Here is a 24,567-nt window from a genome sequence, read left to right as displayed (position 1 = left end):
TTTACTTATACATTATGCTTATAGCCCATCTCCTCCCACTAGAATGTAAGCTCCTTCAGAGGCTGGGATTTTAGCCTGCTTTGTTTATGGGCATATCCCAAGCGCAGTGTTGGGTATAGAAAAGACACTCAATAAGTGTTAAATGAATGAATGAATCCTGAGGTCCCATTAATTGGCAGTGGCTACCTAAAGTTCTGTGCTGGGAAGAATTCTGAGGCCATACTCAGGAGCAGTGGAGAAAGGGGAATGAGTGCCATGGTCACTCATGTGCCTGCCAGGGGCTCAGGGCAGGCTCTCCTGGCTCTATGGCTGCCCCAGTAAAGTAGCCACTGGCCATTGAGAGCTTCAAATGTTGCTAGTTAAATTGACCTGTGTCATAACTGTAAAATACACACCAGATTTTGAAGGCGTAGTAAAACCAGTGTTAAGAAGAAATCTCACTGCTTCCTGAAGTGTGATCCTCAGATCAGTGTATCACAGACAAAAGTATGTTAAAATGCAGGTTCCAGGGTGGGGTGGGAATGTAGGGTCAGGCAACTGCATTATAATCCTCCGCCCACTATCCCTTGATTCCCAGGCATACTTGAGGATCACTGCTCTGCCATAGATAAAAATATTATGTAAATTCCAGTCTTTGTAAAGCGTGAAGAGGATTACTTGGAGAACAAGCAAGAATTTTCTCCCCTGCACTGGTTAAAAAAAAAGCTAAGAGGGTGAGAGTAAAGCCAAGTCATTTTTGGAGTCATCTTCTTCTATATCTAAAAAGATAGAAATGGGCCCTGTGAAATGAGGAGCCATAGCTCCCCAATGATAAAGAAATGCTTGCTGAAATCTCAGAGGAAAATCTGTTCCAGGAATCAAGCTCTCTCTCTCTCTCTCCCCCCCGCCCTCTCTCTCTCTCACTCTCTCTCACACACACACACACACACACACACACACACACACGCATGCACGCGTGCACGCCCAAAAGCTGGGCTGTGGTCCATTGAGAGCCTGAGTTATCGCTTGGGTGAGCGCCTGCTATTCAGGTTACAGCTCCGTGAGGCTGCTTTAACTCGCACACGCAACTTCGCACATTTACATGACTTTGGCATTGCTGAAAGTTCAACACTTGCACAGTCAGGATCAGCTCCTCTCCCTCTTCTGTCCTGCCCTACCCCCAACCTGTACTATTCCTATTCCTTTTTCTTGACTCTTGCACTGACACATCTCTTTCTGGAGATGCCTGCCTAGGAGAACAGGAAGAGCAAAACAAGGAAAACAAATAAAACAAAGAAAAACACATGGGCATTTCAGAAACACCTGCCATGCCAAGAATCTGCTAGTTCAACTCTAGGGGGAAAAAAAGACTTACGGTAAAGTAGAATAGGCATTTCTTTAGAGCTTAGGTTTATGTATAAGTAGGATCTATGCAGATTGGCCTGAGAACTCGTAACAGTGCCCACACAGAAAGGCATTGAGGAGATTATGCTTTGATGTATTTTGTGCACCAAGTCCAGCAAAAACAAACTTACATAAAGTGCTGGAACAGTCTTGAAATATTTACCTCCCAAATGAGGATGGGACCCTACATTCTGAAAGAGGAAAATCACACGTTCTCCCTACCCCAATTCCTGGGAGGACTGTGCTTGCCTAGTTCCTCCAAAGTCTCGTGATATGAAATGTGATCTGAAACATGTTTTTCTACTAACCATATATCATGACTCAATTTTTTTTCAAAGTTTGTTTTAAAGAAATAATAACTTCCATGCCCATGAACCTACAGTCATAATTTGCAAAGCTACATATTCATGAGCCATGTGATTGTGGTCTCTGCCAGTAGTGCACTCAAGAAACACAAATCCATTTAAAAATTCTTGGAGGAAAAAAAAAATTCTTTGATGTTTTAATTTTGTATCCACAACCATATCACTCTGTCCAATAAAATGAATTAAAATATATTCAACAATTTTTCTCAAAACATTCATGATGATCATCCTCTGCTTTTAATTTTTATTCCTGTTGAAATATAAGGAATAAAGGATTGAAAGTGCCTTCTGTTCTTAAGGCCCTACATGTTTACACACGTCCAAGAGGAAAGCTCTGAGATGCTACCCTCCAAATAGAAACACGCACAAACTTGAACGTGAGCCAGTACAAAAGCAATACTCTAATCTCCCATGGAAATGTTACAAGAACGATAGTATATGTGAATACATATATACACAAAGACAAGCAAAATAACTCACTGCATCTGAAAGATGAACTCAGTCCCCACAGGTTACCAAATTAATGAAGCATAAGCTGCTTTATAATATAGAGTTTTCCAAAGTAGAGCCCCAGGCCACACAGGGATCCTCAACGACCTTACAAAATCATCTCTTGAGACTCTTAAATTTCTTCTTTCCCATCTTCCAATGCAGCATGATGTTAGAAGGAGTTGACCCAAAACTTAAAGTGTATTTATCATCTAAAGGGTGTTTTTCAGGAAACAACAATAAAATGTTGGCATCCTTACCAGTACTTGCCATGATCCTCAATCTACTGTGGCCCTCCAAGTGTGCTTCTGGGAAATCCCTCACCAAGAAGGATTCTTTCTTCTATTTTTCTTTTAAGTTACATCCAATCTGCCGACCCAGGTTCAAGGGCACAAACTGGATTTTACAAACAGTTGGCTCCAAATAGGTACCTAGAATTCTCTTTACAGAGTTCCTCTTCATCAAGACTGAAAATCTAAGTTCAGTTTTGCAGACAAGGAAATTGAGGCTCAAAGAAGCTAAAGAATCTGCCTGAGGCACAGAGTTGGTAAAAAGCAGGATTGACAACAGAACCAAACACCTCGTTTCTCACTCCAGAGCTCTTTCTACTCCACCTCCATGAAGTAGTTGCTACTAAGCTCAAGAAATCAGTAGAGTAGGGTAGACAGGAGCCCCCTGGACCCTGGATTAATAGAACTCTGGGAGAGAAAGTCCCAGAGGCGCTTACTGATCATTTAGTGCATGTTTCATAGATTCTGAATCCTCACATCTGACAACTGAAGAAACTGTTGTCAGAGTTTCTCCTGAGAGGTTAGGTAAAGCCCCAGATTACACAATTTTAGCAAGGTGCACATTCAAACTGCATCTGCAGGACTCCAAAAGCTATGCAATACAAACCCAGGCTTTTACAAGAGTGACAGGGGAAAGCAGTAAGGCAGAGCAGGGGGTTGTGCCTTCTCTGCCTCTTGCACAGTCTCCCCGTCAGGTTGTTTCCTTCTCTCTCTCCCCGCCACCTTCCCCAGAAGCTGGAGGAGCTATGCTGGTGAAAGTGGAGGAGAAAGGGAATGGAAGGTGCAGACAGAAAATCGTAGTGACTTATGGAAGCAAAAAATTGCTTGGCTGGAGGAAGAGAGATCTGCTAAACAACAACAGCAAGAAAAACTGCCAAAGAATCCGAAAATGATCGAATAGAGACTATAGTAGATACAGCATGACGAGAACCTGAGGCTGTAAAAATTTTAAATATAAGTGCTTCTGTGACGTTCAGTTTTATATGTCAATTTGGCTTGGCTATAGTCTCCAATTATCCAATCAAACACTAATCTAGTTGTTGCTGTGAAAGTATTTTGTAGATATAATTAAACTCCACAATCAGGTGGCTCTAGGTAAGGGAGATTATTTTAGATAATCTGTATGGGCCTGATCCATCCGTTGAAAGGCCTTACGAGCAGAGCTGAGGCTTCCCTGAGGAAGAAGAAATCCCACCTGTAGACAGCAGCTTTGGCTCCTGCCAGAGAGTTCTGGCTGCCCTTCCTGACTACTGGCCCTACAGGTTTCTGACTTACCTTGCCTGTCCCAACAGTGTCATAAGCTGATTTCCTGCAATAAACCTCTCCCCCTATATACCCACAGCTGGTCCCCTTTTTCTGGATAACCCCTGACTGACAGCTTCTGTGAATGGCTGATATAGGCCCCAAGAGAAATGGAGCTGCATATTCTAGCCCAGAAACCACAGATCTAAGAACACTTTGGGGGAAAAGGGTTCTAAAGGACATTTCCTTGTGGGGCAAGATGAAGGTGGGGCCTCCAACCCAAAACGACTGTTTGGAGCCCTCTTGAACTTCCTAAGCGTAGCTTTCAACCAAAGGCAGGCCGTGTATTTGTGCCCACCCCCATTTTTCAGTCTACATTCCACAGTCTCTGAAGACGACTACAGTGATCTCCTATGCCAAAGCCAGAAGGCTGAACTGAACACGTTTAACAGCGATGAAGAAATGATCCCCAGAGGGCTAAGAACAGATGCAGATATTAAAGCAGGGCATCCTGGTAGAGCTGATCCAGAGACAGGACAACCAGAGGAGCCCAGGGACACAATATTACTGGGAAAGCAGCCAAGAAGCAGTTTTTAAATCCTTACCTGAATGACATCCCTCAGAAGGGTCACCCAACTACCTTCCTTGCACTATCTGTGACTGAGGGATAGTGGCAAGGGCTCCAAGCAAAGGAGGAAAAGAAACAGGGAAAGAGGGGCTCAAAACACTTGGGGGGTTTAATCACTTTTAGAATGCTTTGCTACTTTTAAGGTAGCAGCCACTATAGCTCACTTCCAGCTATTGGTAGAGCAACTGTAGCACTACTACAGTGTCTAGGAATACTGTTGTTATGTACAGTCAGATGTGGTCAGGACCACCTCCCACATCTAGGTCTTGGGGAAAATCATTTATCTTAGGTATCTTCCTCTGCAAAGGAGAGCCCTGGACCAGATGACAGTGGGTAATTAAAATCTAATATCCTGGACTTCCCTGGTGGCACAGTGGTTAAGAATCGACCTGCCAATGCAGGGGACACGGGCTAGATCCCTGGCCTGGGAAGATCCCACATGACCCAGAGCAACTAAGCCTGTGTGCCACAAGTACTGAGCCTACGCCCTAGAGCCCGTGAGCCACAACTACTGAGCCCGCATGCTGCAACTGCTGAAGCCTGCATGCCTAGAGCCTGTGCTCCACAAGAAGAGAAGCCACTGCAATGAGAAGCCCGTGCACCACAACGGAGAGTAGCCCCCACTTGACGCAACTAGAGAAAGCCTGCAAGCAGCAACGAAGACCCAACGTAGCCAAAAATAAATAATAAATAAATTTATTTTTAAAATATCTAATATCCCTGCCTCACCTATTACTCCCATTCAAAGTATAACTTCATTCAATCCCAGTGTCAAAATCTGGGATATGTGATGTAAAGGGAGAAAGTAGGGGGAGTCTAGCCCAAACTACTAATCCCCATCATTAAAAAAAAAAAGATTTATTATTATTATTTTTGCTAATTTTTATTGAGCACTTAGTTTGTGCCAGGCACTATTCTAAGCACTTTACACAGGTTATAGCCACCACTCACTGTGTGACCGTGCACAAGTTAACTCAACCTCTCACTGTGTCAGTTTCCTCATCTTAAAATGAGGATAATAAGAGTACTTACTTCATAGGTTTGTTATGAAAATTAGAGATCAAATGGGCAGTAGCCACTGTGGGCTTTTGCCAGAGATGGCAGATGGATAAGCCCCTGACTTCCAGGTACAAACTGCTTCCTAGTAACGCAGCTATGTCATTCACCACCCAAAAAGGACAAGGCAGAAGGAAGCAAACCAGTGATGACTCCTTGGTCCAGGGGCATTAAAAGGTTGCAACAGGGCTTCCCTGGTGGCGCAGTGGTTGAGAGTCTGCCTGCCGATGCAGGGGACACGGGTTCATGCCCTGGTCCGAGAAGATCCCACATGCCGCAGAGCGGCTGGGCCCGTGAGCCATGGCCGCTTAGCCTGCGCGTCTGGAGCCTGTGCTCCGCAACGGGAGAGGCCACAACAGTGAGAGGCCCGCGTACCGCAAAAAAAAAAAAAAAAAAAAAGTTTGCAACACAGACCCTAGGCCATCTGGGGACAGGGTATAAGGATCAAGGGCAAAGGCAGATCCTGAGACATAAATTCTACTCTGGACAAAGAAATAGGAAGACTAAAGGGGCTTCTTCCTCCCCTGAAGAAATCTGCTTCCAAGCCAGAGAGCTGGATGATGGAGGCCTGAAATGCCAGAACTGGGTTGCCTCAAATAAACTCAACGACTCTCCCTAGGAAGGAGTCAGGCCATCCTGCAGTCCTTTTCAGAGACAAGGAATGTCAGCTACCTGTGGGGAGCGCTTACCAAGGGCCTCACTGTCTGCAATTTATGAGAAGACCAAGGCAACGCCAATGAGCTTTCAAGTCAGCCTCACTAGAATTTCCCAGGAGACAGATTTCCCCCATCCCATGACATGAAAAAAATATTCTGCCATCTCCCTTAACAAAACATTTGCTTTTTCTACCAAACAGCTCTCTGGAGGCTGCCCACCACATTAACCAAGGGCACTAGAGACGTTACATTTGATACAATTGCCCAACGCTTGGGAAGGGCAGATTCATCAGATTACCAGATCAGCCTTTAACAGTAAAGCCTTAAAGGGCAGCATGGGACTCTACACAAAAAAACATCAACCTTCCGCCACAGAGCCATGACAAAGCAAGTCCAGCAGAGGCAGGAAAAGTCCATGCTTGCGTGAACCCTTCAGGACAGGATGTCTTGATCAGGAAGAATACACCCAGGCAAACCTCCTAAGGCCACTCACTGACAACATTCATCAGCTTTAATATAGCGAGTTAGGATAAATCCTAGGAAGTCTTTCAAAAACTTTCTGGACCAGGATTACCAGCCCAAACTGGACTCTTTCCAATGCTCTAATTACCTCAGTGACATTTAGGAAGAGCTCTCTCACCACAAAAGGGCCAGAAACTCACTCCTAGGAAATATGGTAGTTGACCGACCCTAGTTCATGAGAGGATCAAGCCCCTTATAATTAAGACTCTTATGGACAAGCCACAAAACCAAGAGATAAGCAGCCTCTGGGACAAAAATGCCTGGTACACAACCACTTGGAATATCCCACAGGACACAGTGAGTCATTCCACAAGAGATATTTTTAAAAAAGAAAAGGGAAGAACCAATCTTGAAACATTTAGTTATTTAATCTGCCTTTAAGAGAGAATTTGTTTGGGGAAAGACCTCACTGGAAAATCCAAAATGGTATATTCAGACTCCTATATATAGGGGTGACACTTCTGGTTGAGCAAAAGGCCGTGCTTGGGTCTGCAACCCCGAGCCCTCAACCACATGCTGCTCCCCGGTCAGCCTCACAGAAGGAGCTGCCTTAATTGCACTTGGAATAAGAAGATTCTTGTTTGCTCCAGTTTTCAGGATCCACTGGTGGTACTTCCCAGTCTCCTAACCATCCCTCCCACACCACGGGAAGCTCCTTGAGGGCAGGGCAATCCACCCCATTTCTCTCTGGAGCCTCCACACTTAGGACAGTTCCCAGCAGACACTGAAAACTAGGTGTTGGATGAATGAACAAGTAGATACAGAAACCGTCATACCAGGTATGCTAATGTCATGTTTTTCTAAACATGGGGAGAACTGCCAAACAAGAGTAAGGAGGAAGTTCAAAAAGAAAAAAAAAAAAAATCATTTCCAGGTTTTTAAATGCAACACAGTAGAGAATACAGAAATTTTTCAAAAGTTCCCTCCTCCACAAGCAAACTTGAATGTCTGAGTTATTCAGAGGGCATTTTTGGACGCTCAGTGTCCAGTTACACATCATTTGGATTCAGAAAAGGAATTTCTGGACATGCGCTGTGGTACAGGCTGTGCATGTCCCTTCCTAGAGCAGCGCTAAGCACACATCTGGGGCTATTTAACAACTGATTGGAAATTTCGCCTTCTGATTTCCAGTTAAATACTGGGCACAGGAAAACAAATAGCACTTGTTTTTCACTGAGCCTTGTTAGTCATCCAAACTGCAATGCAGACCAGAGAACTGCCTGTGGTTTGGTGGCAGAGCCCCAGCATATTTGGACCTTCCCCCCACCCCAAGTTTAAGTGAAAGGAATAAACCGATTTTGGCAACCTCAGCTTCTTCACCCACCCACCCCACTCAAAAACACAAAACAAGGTTTTAAATATTAAGCATGTTCCTGGTATTAATTTACATTTTTCATTAGGGTTAAATTTTTATTTCTTTTTAATCCAAAGCCAAGAGCATAGAGTTTGGTTTGTCTCATTTATTTCAATTGCCCTGCTCTAATATTTACTTGGATTTGCTGAAGAGGCAATGTTCAGATTACCATTTTCTGTTTCCAGTTAAACTGGGATGTAATATGTAGCAGTTGTACTATCAAAGAATGAGAGTTTGAAAGCTGGGAGGAACTTCAGAGATTGACTAGTACCACCTCCTCACTTTAGAGATGAGGAAACTGAGGCTTGAGTAGTTAACTGATTTTGTCTGGTGATTGATGTATATAACTGGTTAGTGGCAGAACCAAAGACTAATAATTGGGCCTCCTGACACCCAGGCGAGAGTGTTAACTAGAAACAAAAATCTGAGTTACCTCTAGGTGGAACTGCCAGATAAAATCAGGACACCCAGTTAAATCTGAATTTCAGATAAACAATGAATAACTTTTTAGTATAAATATGCCCCAAATATTGGAAACTCTACCTCGAAGACCAATATCCCCTTCAACTCCCCACCTTCATTCAAACACACACACATTTACATGCATTTCTTTCCTGATTTTACTGATAAATGGCTGGGAAAAATAAATCATAGTACTGTAATCCCAACAGTGAATGAGGTTGGAAGAAGTTGCCGCTTATTTCTTGAATACATTTTTCCCCTCACGAGCATGCAAAGCAACAAGCCCGATGTCAAAGGGCTGCAGAGGCCCCTGGATTAGACATTTCATGTTATTAGAAGCCAGGCATCATCTAGAGAATTTCTGCTTGTCCCAGGGTTCTAAGTCTGTAGACCTTTCAGGAGAGAGTGCTTAGGTTTGTAATACAAATAAAGCAAGATTTTTTCAATAAAAATCATGGAATAAAGTAAAATGATTTTAAAGTTTGGTTCACTGATTTTACAACATCACTTTTGAAAAGAATGCTGCCTCAAGTTTTTTTTCTAACAGCTTTATTGGGATATAATTCAACCTTATTATAATTCTATTACATAAACTACATAAACATGATTATATATTAGAATTCATCCTTATAATTCACTTTATTGAGACATCATAATATTCCTCCTTTTAAACTGTACAATTCAGTGTTTTTAGTGTATTCACAATTGTGGCAAGAATCACCACTACCTAATTTCACAAAATTTTTATCACCCCCCCGCCCCCACCCAAAGAAACTTCATACCGTTCATAGTCATTCCCCATCTTCCCCTCCCACTATCCTTTGCCAACTACTGATCTACTTTCCATCTCTATGGATTTGCCTGTTTTGGAAATTTCATACAAATGGAATCATACACTATGTGGCCTTTTGCACCTGGCTTCTTTTATTTATGTTTCCAAGGTCCGTCCATGTTCGGTATGTATCAGTACTTCATTCCTTTTAACGGCCAAATAATATTCTATTGTATGGATATACCACTTTTTTATCCATTCATCAGTTGATGGACATTTAGGTTGTTTGCACTTTTTTATTATTATGAATAATGCTGTTATGAACATTTGTGGACGAGTTTTTCTATGGACATATGTTTTCCAAAGCCCCATTTTACCTTCCCACCAGCAATGTACGAGAGTTCCAATTCCCCTATATCCCCAACACCACTTGTTCTCATCTGCCTTTTTTATTATAGCCATCTAGTGGGTGTGAAGTGGATTCTCATTGTGGTTTTAAATTTGCATTTTCCTAATGACTAACGATTTTGAGCATCTTTTCATGTGTTTATTGGCCATTTGTGTTATTTCTTTGGAGAAACGTCTATTCAAATTGTAGCATGTTTTTAAAGACAATCTGGTACTGTGGCTCTTCCCAATCTTTTTTTAGCAACCTCAAGTTAAAAGTTCAGACATCTATTACACAGTTGAGCTACCATACTTCTTCTTTGATGCAGAAATAATTGCATAAATAAAAATAGGCTTAGATGATCCTTCTAAGAGAGTTTTACTTGTAGTTTCAACATGACAGACTGAGAGAGTAGGATTATTTTTACTTCTGATTGCTCTGAAGCATAACTCTAACCTACCCAATCTTCTCTGGGCTATCCCTCCACCCTGCAAAAGAAAACCTATGAGGCTATGAGAACTCCACTGCGTGCGCACGTGCCTGTGTATGTGTATGTGTGTGACATACTCAAAGATCTACTACTTCACACTCAGCCTGAGATAACCACTCTCATCCATTCCCATTTCCTGGGTAACCAGAACAACCAGATAAAGGAACTGCACTTGCAGAGGGAACTCAGTCCCACTTTCTCCCTACCTGACACACTCCCTCTTGCCTGCACTGTGGAATCAAGAGAAGGACTAAAAAGATTTGACAGTGGAAAACAGACACTTTTTTAGACGGTATTAAAATATGTTTTCAGTCACCCTCGTGGGTGGCTGAGACATTTTGAGTAACACAAGGTCCTGCTAACTAATTATGAAAGGTTTCCTTTTTTAAATTGGGCACTTATAATAATGCAGACATGACAACTTAAAAGGTTCACCATGATAGATGAGTAGATGCCATTACTTGAACCTTTCTCACAACCCTACTTAAAAATAATTATCATAACTGTTGGGAATTGCCTGGTGGTCCAGTGGTTAAGGCTCCATGCTTTCACTGCTGAGGGTGCGGGTTCAATCCCTGGTTGGGGAACTAAGATCCCACAAGTTGCGTGGCACAGCCAAAAATTTTTTTTTAATTTTTTAAATAACTGTTAAAGTATTGTAACTCTACACAGAAAGTAAAGACAGCTTTATGACAGTAATGCAAATCCTTCAGCAATATATAAAGGAGGAAGCAAGGACATACACATCTTCGACTGAGAGTCAAGGGACCCACCCTCTCTCCTCAGCTCCCTTAAGCTCTCCAGGTAACTTTGGAAAAGACACTGATAGAAATGGCTAAGCCTCAGTTTCCAAAGATTCCATGGGCCTTCCGAAGTGTTTGGATGAAACACTTTATGTAAAATAATTTAGTTATCTTATCCCTAACCTTCAACTCTTAACTACAATAAATGGATAAATGAAACACACCACTGATTTTCTATCTAGATCCCTCTGCTGCAATGGTTGTCAAGTCATTCATTTCAGGTTACAGAGAGCAAGGGAAGAGCTTGCCTTGCCTCCTTTCTTTCAGCACAGTCTCTGTTAGGGAGAGCTGCCCAGCTTGTGAGAGAACTTGTATCACTCGTCGTCTAACTATCTGAGAACCTGAATGAACAACAGATGCTCCACTACCTCTTCCAGGCCATGAGGAAATGTGCAGATAGAGAAAACCATGTTCCCTAAAGAAGGCCTGCTGGACAGCAAGGCAGAGTTCATGTGTCCCACAATTTAAATCCTCGACTTCTCCCAGTGCTGCCTCCCTTGTGTTGGTAATTTGAGATTTATCACTTGATCTACAATCTCCTTACATGGGATAAACTCCAAATAGGGTTGATGTTCAATTGTTTACTAAAACCGTCTCCTGTGGTTCATTGTTAGTGCATCTTAAGCTGATGGCCAAGAAGCAGTTCTTACAGATATTAAACAAAATTAAAGCAAATAAATAATAACTAGGAGTAAGATACTTTCCCTTAAAAGTCACAGAGAGGCAGTTTGAAGAAAGAATCTAGAAAGTGATCAGTACAACTATGATATATGTGGTCCACACTTTTCATCTGGACCTACAGCCCAGAGAAATGGGAACTCCTTTCAATCTGGGGCCGGCCAAGCTAGACATTTCATAATTAGAAATGTAAATTCAACGTCCTTCCCAAGTGTTCTTTACTATGACTAATAATAAATAGCAACAAAAATGGTAGGTAATGTTTATGAAATTATCAGTGCCAGGTCCCATACTAAACGTTTTACATGTAATCTCACTTAATCAAGAAAACAACCTCATGATGTAGGGACTATTATCATTCCCATATTACAACTGAGGAAAGTCAGGCTTAGAGAAACTAAATACTTTTCCCAGGTTCTGCCTGGATTCAAACCAGGGTAAGCAAAGCCTTTGCTCATAACCTCTCTATAACCTGCCCAATATGGTAGCCACTAGCCTCTCATAGCTATCGAGCTCCTGAAATGGCTAGTGTGCTTAAGGAATTGTATTTCTGATTTTAGTTAATTAAAATTTTTTTTGAATATTTATTTACTTAGACTGTGCTGGGTCTTAGTTGTGGCACACGGGATCTTCATTGCAGCATGTTTAGTGGCAGCATGCAGGATCTTTAGTTGCGGCATGGGGACTGTTAGTTGTGGCATGCATGTGGGATCTAGTACCCCGACCAGGAATGTAACCCGGGCCCCCTGTATTGGGAGTGTGGAGTCTTACCCACTGGACCACCAGGGAAGTCCTCTGATTTTAGTTAATTTAAATTTAAATAGCTACACACAGCTAGTACCTACAGTATTGGACGGTGCAGCTCTGCACGATAAGGGCTAAATGAGCATATGACTTTATAATCACGGCCCTTAGTCTTGCTATCACAAATGCCTTTAATTACAGGAGATTGACAATGCTTATAAGTATGAAGGGAGCCAGTTTAGCATAAGAGCTTGTAGAGTTAAGTCCTATATGGGTTTGAGTCTCAACTCTGCCAGTAATTAGCCAAGTGATTTGGGTCACTACTTAACCTCTCTAAATCTTAGTTCCTCATCTGTGAATGCATCTGTAAAATGGAGTAAATCATCACAGGGTCATTATGAGAATTAAATAAGATAAAGTATTAGAGCACTTATGCAATACCTGGAATGTACTAAGTGCTAAATAAATGTGCTGATAATAGTAGTAACAACTAATTCTGACTTTTGGACTTTTAAATTTAGAAGTAATGAGAGTTTCAATTCTCAGAAAAGGCTATAATTTATTAGTAACTCTTATCTTGTAAATGTACTTTTGAGTTTAAAAAAGTTTTATTTTGAAAATAATTCACATTTACAAAGTTGCAAATATAGTACAAAGACTCATGTACACTCTTTAACTAGATTCCCCAGTTTTCAACACCTTGCCATATTTGCTTTATGATTCTATCTACACATTAATTTTTTTTCTGAATTATTTGGCCCTTTAACCCTTAATGCTTAAGTGTATTATGTTTCCTAAGAAGGATATTCTCTTATATAAGAAAAGTACAATTATTAAATCTATGAAATATAACATTGATACAATACTTTAATCTATAGGCTCAATTCCAATTTCTCCTATTGTCCCTCTAATGTCCTTTATAGCAAGGGTGCCACTCCCTACCCAGGGATCACATGTGTCTTTTTAGCCTCCTTCAATCTGGAATGGCTTCCCAGTCTTCCTTTGTCTTTCATGTGTAACATTTTTGTAGAGTATGGGCCAAGTTATTTTATTGAATGTCACCCAATTTAGTTTTCTCCAGTGCTTCCTTATGATTAGACTCAGATTATATGCATTTTTGGCTAGAATAATAACTAATTTAAGACCATGTAAATACACTGTTCCTCAAACTCCCTCCACCACCACTAGATCTAATATCTGTTGATGACTCTTGCCTAATCAACTTTTACTGTGATGGTTACCAATTGATGATTTTCTAACTCCATCATTCCTTCTATATCAATTGATTGGTATTCTTCTATAAAGAGGAGCTTTCCCTTCTCTCCTTTTTACTCATTTATTTATCTACTTTTTAACTGTATTGACTATGGATTCTTACCTTATTCAATGGGGACCTTTGAGTTAAAAGTACTCTTCAAATACAAGTGACAAGAAACTACAGAACTGAATTAAGAATCATTAATTAGGCAAAATGTATTCATTGTGCAAGACGAAGACTATTAACTGAGGCCTCTTCTTGTTTTGATTGCTTGTAGGCAAGAGAGGTTTAAGAGTCCAAGGCTCTGTAGTTTAGGACATCAGCACATAGCTCTAGCAATAGACAATGTGAGTTATCACTGTGAAGTGCAGTGTTGCTCATCATCAGACATGATATCATACCCCAAATATTCTATCCAAACAACCCATCAATTTCTCCACAGCTAGCAAACTTGAATGTTCTGGCAAACTCAAAAGGACATGATTTACAAATAGTAGGTAATATTTGGATCCTTCCACAAGAGCTGGGTTCCAGCTTTTTTATAAAATACAAATGTTTTCATTTTGGAGCTCACTGTGTTACTTTCTCAACAAACAGATCCTCATATCAGAAATTAGGCCTGTGTTATACACAAATAAAATGGGTTTGTGCATATTTATTTTGCGGTCAGAGACCACACACCTAATGGCTACTTACGATATTTACATTGCTCCTGGTACTATGGGGAGCGTGGGGAGGCGGTCTCAGAGCTGAGACCAAAGCTCAGTCCACACAAAGAAGGACTGCAGATCCTGCTCTATCGTGCAAGAGAGACCGGACTCTCCATCCACAGAAGAGGGCATGTGAATGGTATCTGTTTTCTGTGAATGCTTATCGATGCCATCCAAATATCACTAACAGCAAAATCCAAATTTAATACACTGTGGACTCTGGTATTATTTCAATGAAATAAGCCTTTTAAAAAGCCTTGCAAAATTTTAGGGTCATTATATCCTTATGCTAAGGATCACTTTGGGAGGGTTTCAAACACTTACCAAGAAAAGTCTGGAGATGCCAATTGCAAGTCTCTCTGTCTTCAGATGCCAAACCAGGGGCTGTGGGGAGTTGAGCAGGAACACGACAGGCTTGTGGTGAATGTAGACTGAGGAGATGGGATTCAGGTGCAGAGTGACCTAGGAAGAAACAAGGAGAAGTCTTAGCACTGGCTTTCCATTAAAATCACTTAGCACAGAATCTGGAATTCTTTTTCACAGCTCACCATTAACAGAAACAAGCTATAAGCTAGTTCAGATTCTGTGGATTCGATATATTAGGTTGAACTAGATGATACTGCCAATATTTGATCATTTTTTAACTACAAAACATAGCTATATCGTGTGGTTCAACCCACATTAATCTCAACCAAAACATGAATCAGCTCCTAGTAATGGCAGAATACAAATAAACAGAACACTTCTTTTTTTTCAAAGTTGGCAAAGGCAAAATAAAGGTTACCTTCCCTCAGGACTACCTTATCCTTCAAGTCAAATGACCAAGTTCAAAATTGGAGTACAGAATCAATCACCTGGGGGCATGTCATCCCTCTGGATCACCAAAGAAATGACTTTGTTCTCTTCCAGGTAAACTCCAACCTCCCTCTATAAGGTTAAGTGAGTTCTGCCAAAGAAAAGTGCCGAAAGCTAAGGGAAAGGGGCTGCCAAGGGGAGCTGCCAGTGCTTTCATCATCCCAGCTATTAGCTCGAAGGGATTTTCCAAAGAAATGAAGCATAGAGAACACACAGAATAAAAACTGATTGTACACAGTCCCAATCCAAAAAGAGAAAAAAACAGGGAAGAAAACCAGGAGTCTGCATAGGAAGACTGTGGCCAGTTTTGATAGCAGATCAAGGACTACTGTAGGTTACACTGTCATCATTAGCATCATCCAAAAGCACCTGCGAGGATATCTGGAAACAGTGGGTTCAGCAACACCCTCCCAGAGCACATCACCCAAGATCAGTCAACACAAACACAGAAAAGCAATAGGATGAATAAAGAAATACTGAACAGATGCTTTCATATAAGTATGTCTCACACTGGCTTTCTGTACAGAGGGGTGAGGCAAGACCCAAGAATCACGTATTTAAACAAACTGAACTCACCAAAGAGCACCATAGAGTGATAAGAGAGGGAAAGAACAAAAAAGGACTTTAGCTAAAAAGACACAGACTGAGTGATACGCTGGGAATAATCGTACATCTCTCAGCCATAATCCTTATGAGGATTAAATGGTCTAGATCTATGATCTGAATCTATACAATCATCAGGGGTAGAGCACTCAAAGCTGGAATACTTTACTTGATATCCTCCCAGTGGCTGCTGACTCACTCTGATCTCAATGTATCTCTGCCTTTCATTGTAGAGACTGGTTATGACACCAGTGTCACTTACTACAGTGTACTCTCGTCACTGATAATAAGGCACTAACCTTTCTATATCCATGCCTTAGCGCACGATAGGCACTCAGTAAATGCCAACTGGATGTTTGTCTCTACCTTTCAAGGCCACAAAAGTACTTTATTCTATGGATAATTAGCACTGTGGTATATAATAGCATCTCATTCGTTTGCTACTGAGTGTATGTGTCTTAATTTTCAAAATACACTGCAAATACTCAGTAGGCAAAGATACGTCTTACGTTTAATGCTCTGCTTGATATAGAGTAGATAATTTTTTAATGATGGATTTATCACAACAAACTCATAAATTTATGTTACCTAAGAAGCTTTTCTTAAATCTGATTAATAGGCTCAAAGGAATTTAGTTAGCTAATTTACCAAAAAGTGAAAAAACACATGAGCGAGACTCCAACTGTCGTGAGCTAGGAGTCATTTTAATACTGGCATAAGCATAGCACTAAAAGCAGAGTACTAATGAACAATGATGTCAATTTGATGTCAGCTACAGCAAATTAACATGTTCTTTTATTGGACAGAATCTACCTCACAGCATTTTGGAGATGCTGTCCACATCTAGAAGTAATCAGACTGATCGCCACTATAAACAGGAGAGGCTGTAGAAACAGAGCAGGGGCAGAGATTCATACTGCAGCATTAACTAGACAGAGAGAGGCACACTACAGAAAGCACACACTATGGAGAGTGAAGAAAGGAGAGATGAAATCATTACTTGTCCAAGAGTACTTGAAAATTGCAAAGAAACACTCTGTCACTTATAGTATGTGAAAAGTTTCCAGATTTATTCATTTCCAAAACTGTTTATTGAGCACAAGAAGAGCAATGTATACCCACAGAGGGCACATCAACTCTTTTTTGGATGATTTTCTTTGCAGCCCTCAGGCATATGATTCTTCTTGGAGCTCACAGATAAAATAGTAATAAATATATATCTCAAATGAACAAAAATTTTTAAAAAAAACCTTAGGAAATGAAAAGAAAAATATGTATGAGACACATATTGGTGCTCAAGTCCAAAATTTTCCAGATGGTCAAAAGTGTTGAGGCCTGGCTCATACCATCAAGGAAAGATTTCTAGGAGCCATGGCTCTCTGAGCTTTCCTGGAATCGGTTCCCTCTTCAATATGTGGCAGTGTCTGGCCAAGATGAATCCCCGACTCTGGCACACGGGGCCCAGGCAAAGCCCCAAAAACCATTTGGCAAAGAAGAATTGACACGACGATTGGGAAATTAAAAGAAAAATACTCAATACTTTTTTTAAAAGATCATTTGGCAGGAACAGAGAGTCCTCCAAGCACCTGCTCACCTAATCCCTCAGCAACCTTCCTCCACTTGAATAAATCTTACTGAAGGGAAACTAGAGGACAACCAAAAACAACCAACAAAAGAACGAAGGTAGAAAAGCTCTCAGAAATGTGGAGAGAACATACCCGTAACAGCTCTTAAAGAATTCCTGGCTAAGGTGCCTAATTTCTCTCAGGCTGAAAAACAGAAGAAGGGGTGGGGGGGGGGAGGGAAGAAGAGAAGAAGAAGAAAAAAAAAGAAGTAAAAAATAAAGAAAATCCTCTTTAGAACCAATTACAGATCAGGATAGACTATAGTTACAAAGGTAAGAGCATTCTGCTAAAGTTTTTTTCCCCTGGGTAAACTGTCCAGTGATCATGGTCTGAAGACCAGAGGTGAGACAGACTGTAGCAAAGAAATAGCCCATGGAGAAGTGATACAAATAGTATTCAGTAATTTCCAACTTGGAAACCCAAACAATAGTTTAAAGAGTTGACTCTCAACCCTATGTCAAATTTACACATAAAAATAAGGGTCATCACTTAGTCCATGGACAAAACTGAACCCACATAGCTGATGGCTTCTTTCTTAACCTTTGGGAGTCATAGAGCACTTGAGAACTTAAGGCAAGTTATGAACGCCACACCCCAAACACACCAAAAAAACCCCATATGCACATAAAACTTTCTGACCACGTCAGGGAAACACATCCATTGCAGGGCCCATAAACCCCAGGTTAAGTAACCATTAACCCAGGTTAAAGAATCCATTATAGAAGAGTAGGAAAATTCTAATGACAGAATCAGAAACAAAACTACTCCCTGTAATTAAACTAGAGATTACACCTCTAGTCTTAAGATATCATCCCCTCAGGGAAAGAACATAATAGATGACAACTCAGAACTAAAAAATTTTCACATGCAGTTTCTGGGGTTCCAGTGACTTCTTGAAACCATACTTTGACCATATAGTGGTCCATAAAGTCCTGTCCAAGAATTCCAGCTTTAATCACGTTTGTCTCAAACAGTGCTGAATGTTCAGTCTTCCTAATGTCATGAGAAAATACAAGTAAATGTGATCTGTCACATCCCAGATGTAGACACTGTTCCTCATGCACTGCTGACCCCTCCCCCAAATAAAGAAAAGCTAATTGATCTAATCTGTTCCATGACATCTATTTATATTAGGTTTTCTGAGGCTATCTGTACACTTCAATAAACTACTAGATGCAATTAATGTAGTTCTCCTATTTTACAAAGAAATCCAAAGTAAATCTTTTTTGAGTACTCTTCTGGGGAATCTGAACACAGTTGTAACGAAAGTCAAGGCCAACTCTCAGGTGCATAAAGCCTCTGGGTGGAAAGACAACCTTCCTATCTCCCATTTAGGAAGCATGTCCCTGTCCACATTATCACCAGAAAACAACAGGGAGAGTCTTCTCTGGACCCTTGTTTGGGTGAAGACTCTCAGCTCTCCAAAGATTATCTTTGATAAGCAAAAACTATACATTGTAGCAAACTCGGTAAATCACTTTATCTAAATGAATTACGTACTTTCTTACAGAAAAGAAAAGAAAAAAAACCCACCCTACTTTCTTGATGGAAAGATGCCATATGAAAATTGTTTTGAATTTCCCAGGATTCGTGGTAGAGATGCAAGATATTTCTACCACAGTGACTTCAAAATTTTCTTATTAGTTAGATCCCCTACTCCTGGGGTTTGTTAAAACAAGCAAAAGAAAAGCGAGTGGAACAACTGATACGAGAGTCTAACAGTTGTCTAATTTTGCTAACGTGTCAGTGAAGTTCCAGCTCAACGTTTCTGATTCTTGTAAGAGCCCCTATGGACCCATGAAACGGTGAAGTCATCCAAAACACTACCAGAGGGACTCCTGTTCTCTAAAACCAGACCAAATATTGCTCTGAGATGGATGATCCAATAATCAGTTTACATGAAGACAGATAAGAGAAGCACTCCAGCACTGTGTCTATAAACAAGACCCATAAACTCCCACCCTGGTGTGTGTATAGTCATATCTATGCCCTCTTCAGAGGTAAGCAGACATCCATTTAGCAACAGTGTTCGCAGTAACTGAAAACATCCTAAATCTGGGTCCCATAGCACTCATAATTTACACAGCCGAACAGTGAGACATGAACCTACTTCAGGACACTAGGGTAACCACAGCAGAACCCAAATTTCACTTACATGTAGGCAAAAGGACTTTTAGGAACTCAAATCTGGCCCAGATGCATCTGAAATACACAACCAATTGCTGGGAGTGGGGAAGAGTAGTTAGTTGCTTTGCAGTGTTTGAAAGTATATTCCAGTCTGAGGAACCCCTACAGCTGACATTTTATTTACCACTGCTTGTCTTTTGCCATCTGGGAATTGGTATAAAAAGATTCCCTTAAAATATTCTTAGAGGGGTGGATTCGGAACTTTAAAAAATTTCCTTATGATTTTATTTTTACATTTCTCTGAATTTCTAGAACATCAGTTAGCATCAAATTCAAGGAATCTCAGCCCCCCTAAGTGTCTCTACGCTACCCGGGAAGTCAGCTGACCATTCACCCTGGTCTCTCAGCAGCATTAAGGTCAAAGACTTCACTGCCATGACAAATGTTATCAAGTTCCTGCCCAATGGTTTTTTCTTGAAACACTTAACATGATGAGAGCAACAAAGCCGGTCAATTCCAAAACTAATTCCTCCTCCCCTCAACAAGGACAGGATTCAGGATTCCCTGGGAACCTCTGAAAATAATCTAATAAAACCATAAAATAGGGGGAAAAAGCCCTAAAATGAAAGACTGAAATATAATGCAGAAATAAGTCTGCCCTCTCTGCTCTGTATTTTGAATGCCCTGGAAAAATACTTAGAACTAAATTTGGGTTGGGGGTTGAGGGACAAGAGCTCATATAAACAGAAGAGTATTTCTGAAACTACAGGTCATGACCCTCTAAAGGAGTCCTGGGAGAGTTGCAAGGGGATTCCAGGGACCCTGGCCCTGCCTTCCCAGAGTAGCCCACTGCTCAGTCACTATGGGGAAGGGAGGCTGAGAAAGGGGAGACCCCAGGTGTGGGTATGTTCTGAGGCACAGATGCTGCTAATGGCAAGTCTGGGAACACCGACAAGCACTTTCCCATTGTCCTGGAGCATTAAGCATCTACCATCTGAAAACGGGACTGTGTGTGTCAGTAACACACCACGGCCCTTCAGGACGGTAGCCTGCAGCATCCTCCCACCAGCCGCAGGACTGACATGTGTGTCCAGCTCAAAATGCAGCCTCCAGGGAAATCTTCCCTGTCCTGCAGGCAGACTTGGGTCCAGCGCCGCTCCCACAGACCACACTCCTGTTTCTACCTTCACACGGCACGGCAATGATCTGGTCGGATGTTTGCCGTTGACTCCCCACCTTACATTGTGAAATCCTCAGGGCATTCTTCAAGGGCAGAAACTAAGTCACACTCATTTCTGCATCCTTGGGCCTAGCATGGGGCTAGACATCGAGTAAGCAGGCAACAAGTTTTCTGAAAGATGAATAAAAGGAAGCACCAATAACAGTTATTTATGAAATGTGACTCAAGTAATGGTTACACAGTCATATGGTTGCACTTCCCTGGCCATAAAGTGATGGGGGGATGCATCTAGTAAAGAGAACATTAACTTCACTATCCAGTTCTACTTGAACTTTAAAACACAGTTAAGAAAAGCAAACAGATTCCAACTCGTGCTTCCAAAACAAATGGTAGGGGCTGCCTGGAACGCGTGTCGGACAGAATTCGGAGGCCACGCCCAGGCTTTGTGAGAATAACCGCCCTGATTATCATCCTCTGTTGTGTGTATAGGCCAGGGCAGAGCACCACCTATGCCATTTAGGGGAATCACACTAGGCAAACAAAGAAAACAGAATGTTTTTATTTATTATCTTTTACAGTTATGCAAATACAAATATGTGAAACGTGAAGAAAACTTTGGAGCATGTTTACCTTCTCAGGGGTAGATAAAAAAGATAAAATTTTGACCAAATATTCTACTATCTTTTACAGGCACAGAATTTTAAATGATTTTCATTCAGGCAATGAAGTGTGTTAGAAACTGAACTTCTAGACAAATTGAAGGAACTCAATATTGGCAAATTGACCAATGTGAAAAAAAATAGTTTGCTTTTATTTTTTCATATTCCTTTGTCACACTTAATAAACAGATCGATTCCAAACACTTTATTATTGTTTCGAACACTAACAGAAGCTCCATATAATATGTACCATGTCAATTTATTTCCTCTCAATGTCTACTTTTGCAATGGGCTTGAAATTGTTTTTGCTACCTGTTTAGTGAGCCAGTCCTTTGACATGTATATGTCTATAATAATAGGATGTCAGGATGGCCTGCTTGTCAGTACTACGGTAAACAGAACTGTGTAATAAAGAAAATCATGGGGTGACAAGTAGAAGCTAATTTAAAAGGTAGGCATAGCAAGAACCCAATTCCCACATGATCTGAGTACTGGATTAATCATTTCCATCTGCCAGCTGTAGTTACGGATCTCAATAAAGATTGCTGCCTATGCACCATCTTACAGTTAGCAAATACACCAGTGTTCATGTAGTGATTAAATTTAATTTGATGCTCTAAGCATCAAAAGATGGCATTTGGATTCCCCTGGGCTAGTACATTAACCTTTAGCTGGTAAGGAATTCTGAATGGGCACACAGTGTTAGCTTTCTAGAACAAAAGAGAAACCTGGAGAGGAGTAATTACCGAGATAGGGATGTTCAAAAACACTACACTTGGAATTGTTGTTAGTAGGAATAGTGGTGCCAACAGTAGTGACAGCCATCACCTCCCAAAGAAAGACAATAAGCAGATCCCTGGGTCCATCTACTGGATTAAGACTTGCTACTCTCACCAAGAGACGCTTTGCATAATTATCTAGTTATTCCCATTTTCAAGATGAAGAAATTGGTGCTTAGAGATAAATAATTTATCCAAAGGTATATGGCTAGAAAGTGGCAATGGTAAGAATAGAATGAACGTCTCTCATTCATAAGAATATTCATATTCTATTCCTAAGAACAGAATGAATGTCTGACTTTTCCTTTCTCCCTACCTTCCCATTCCACTCTTAATCTTGGGTGTTGGCCATAGGGCATAGGGGTTGATGGGGAGCTGCTCTACAGGAGTAAGAGGCAGGAACTATTTTGCTTCTGGAAAAGAGGGAAAGACAAAGAAGAAAGGAAGGGGACTGAGTTGTAAGCAAGACAACAGGAGGCCAGCACAAGCCGAGAGGTCAGTGAAACTCCACAGGGATGGGTCAACAAGTATTTTTATGAATAGTGATGTCTACAGGGCAGCTAAAGTTGTCTGAATTGCTTTGATGTGAGCTCCCCTCTATCTCCTCTACAAAAACTATAATAATGCTTACTGTTCTCATGAACGAAGGCACTATGGAACTCAAGATAGTGTTGGTTGCATTTCAAATCCAAGTGAATCAAGTGTATCTCAGCCATGTAACATCTAGAGTTATAAACCCAGGAAGTGGAGAGGGCCACAAGAATGCTAAGGCTCTGGCAATCTGCAGAAATATACCCTCCTCTGGATTTCTTCATGCCACGGAATTAGCAGAGGTGTGAGCCAATCATTCCTTGAGCTCCAGGGCCTCCCAGTTGATATGTGGATTAGACCAAGTCACTCTCTAAGGAAACTAAATTCTGATTACCGTTGAATTGGGAATAATGTGAAGTCTGATTTCCTTTGAAAGCTCTAACCAAAACAACTCCTGAAGTTCACAGTACCAGTCCCCTAAGAGTATTCTGGTCTCATCCAGCCAGGTTATAATTTTAAGTGGAAATGTTTTTAGAGGAACTATAGTTTCAACATTACATGGCCTATCTGGAGAAAGGGAGAACAAATAATCCAGAGGTCAAAGGTGGGAGTACATGTTATCTGTCTGTGTTTTGGGAACATTTTTCCTGAAAAAGCATTATTTTCTTTGATCAAATGTTCTATTATCTCTTAGAGGCACAGAATTTTAAATGCTTTTAATTCAGGCAATGAACTGTGTCAGAACAGCCTAATGCACAACAGAGCAAATGCAGTTTGCAGCGTTTACATTAGAGTTCAGTACTGTTGCCTGTTTTCCTCCTCAGAATCAGTTCTCCCTAAGCCCTGAAATGAGTTTTCAGGGTAAGAGCTATGACCACAGAAAGCAGAGGGAAAGTTGCCAAAATATGCCTACAGAACTTGGCATGCCGTAAGTGATAAGTGTCTAAGATGGGATCATATCTTCCCAGAGCCAGTACTGAAGGGTTTAAATTTCCTATTTTCTTCAGGCAGCATTAAAAGTAGTTCAATATATTTGTTCTAACTGGAAAGGGACAAAGCTACAGTAAAGAGGTGGATACCTGGTGACAAATTCATTATAGTTACATTATACCCTTAAAAACCTTTCAGCACTTAATTAATAACCTGAAGGAAAAAGGAAAATAAAACGTAAAAAAAAAGAAAGAAGCAAAAGACTAAGTTGTAAGAAGTCTGAACAACATTCCTTATTTAGATCAAGAATGAACCTCTTGACATTTATGTACAAGTAAATCAGAATTGAGTGTCATAGCAGGGACGAGGAATAGATTTCACCTCAGAATGAAACAAGTGCAAATTCTAACACAAACCAGGACTTCCCTGGTGGTACAGTGGTTAAGAATCCGCCTGCCAATGCAGGGGACACGTGTTCGAGCCCTGGTCCGGGAAGATCCCACATGCTGTGGAGCAACTAAGCCTGTGCACCACAACTCCTGAGTCTGTGCTCTAGAGCCACAAGCCACAACTACTGAGCCCACGTGCCACACTACTGAAGCCCGCGCGCCTAGAGCCTGTGCTCTGCAACAAGAGAAGCCACCGCAATGAGAAGCTTGCACACCACAACGAAGAGTAGCCCGCGCTCGCCACAACTAGAGAAAGCCCGCGCGCAGCAACAAAGACCCAACGCAGGCAATCAATCAATCAATCAATAAAATTCAAACACAAACCATTTGATTTTCAAGTCATATAACTTATACGCAGTTGTTCGTTTCCCAATAATGAAGATACTGTAATTCTGTCAACACCATACACATAGTCAGCAAATTTAAATCCTGGTGAATCAAGTTATAATGCTGGGAATTAGTGAATGTGCAGAGCAACGGAAAGGGGAACAGTATCAGTTCATTTCTAAGTGAATAATTAAAACTTCTTTCCCTATTTG

The 24,567-nt window shown here is 41.1% G+C and overlaps 1 protein-coding gene across 13 annotated transcripts in view; it reads right to left on the bottom strand.

Annotated features, from left to right (window-relative positions):
* The window catches only part of TGFBR3 (transforming growth factor beta receptor 3), a 207,769-nt gene that overhangs the window by 61,022 nt on the left and 122,180 nt on the right, over positions 1-24,567 (bottom strand). For all 13 annotated transcript variants that reach the window (XM_089919793.1, XM_089919731.1, XM_089919757.1 and 10 more), the window contains one exon: positions 14,615-14,752. In XM_089919793.1, the coding sequence (XP_089775919.1) occupies positions 14,615-14,752 (138 nt within the window). The remainder of the gene's footprint in view (positions 1-14,614; positions 14,753-24,567) is intronic.

The sequence above is a fragment of the Delphinapterus leucas genome, chromosome 1 (genome assembly GCF_059928025.1).
Source record: "Delphinapterus leucas isolate spDelLeu-1000000601 "Yukka" chromosome 1, BTC_Dleu_Yukka2, whole genome shotgun sequence".
NCBI classification, from domain to species: Eukaryota; Metazoa; Chordata; class Mammalia; order Artiodactyla; family Monodontidae; genus Delphinapterus; species Delphinapterus leucas.
The sequence above is the reverse complement of the archived record's forward strand: the minus strand, read 5'-3'. Positions and strand labels throughout refer to the sequence as shown.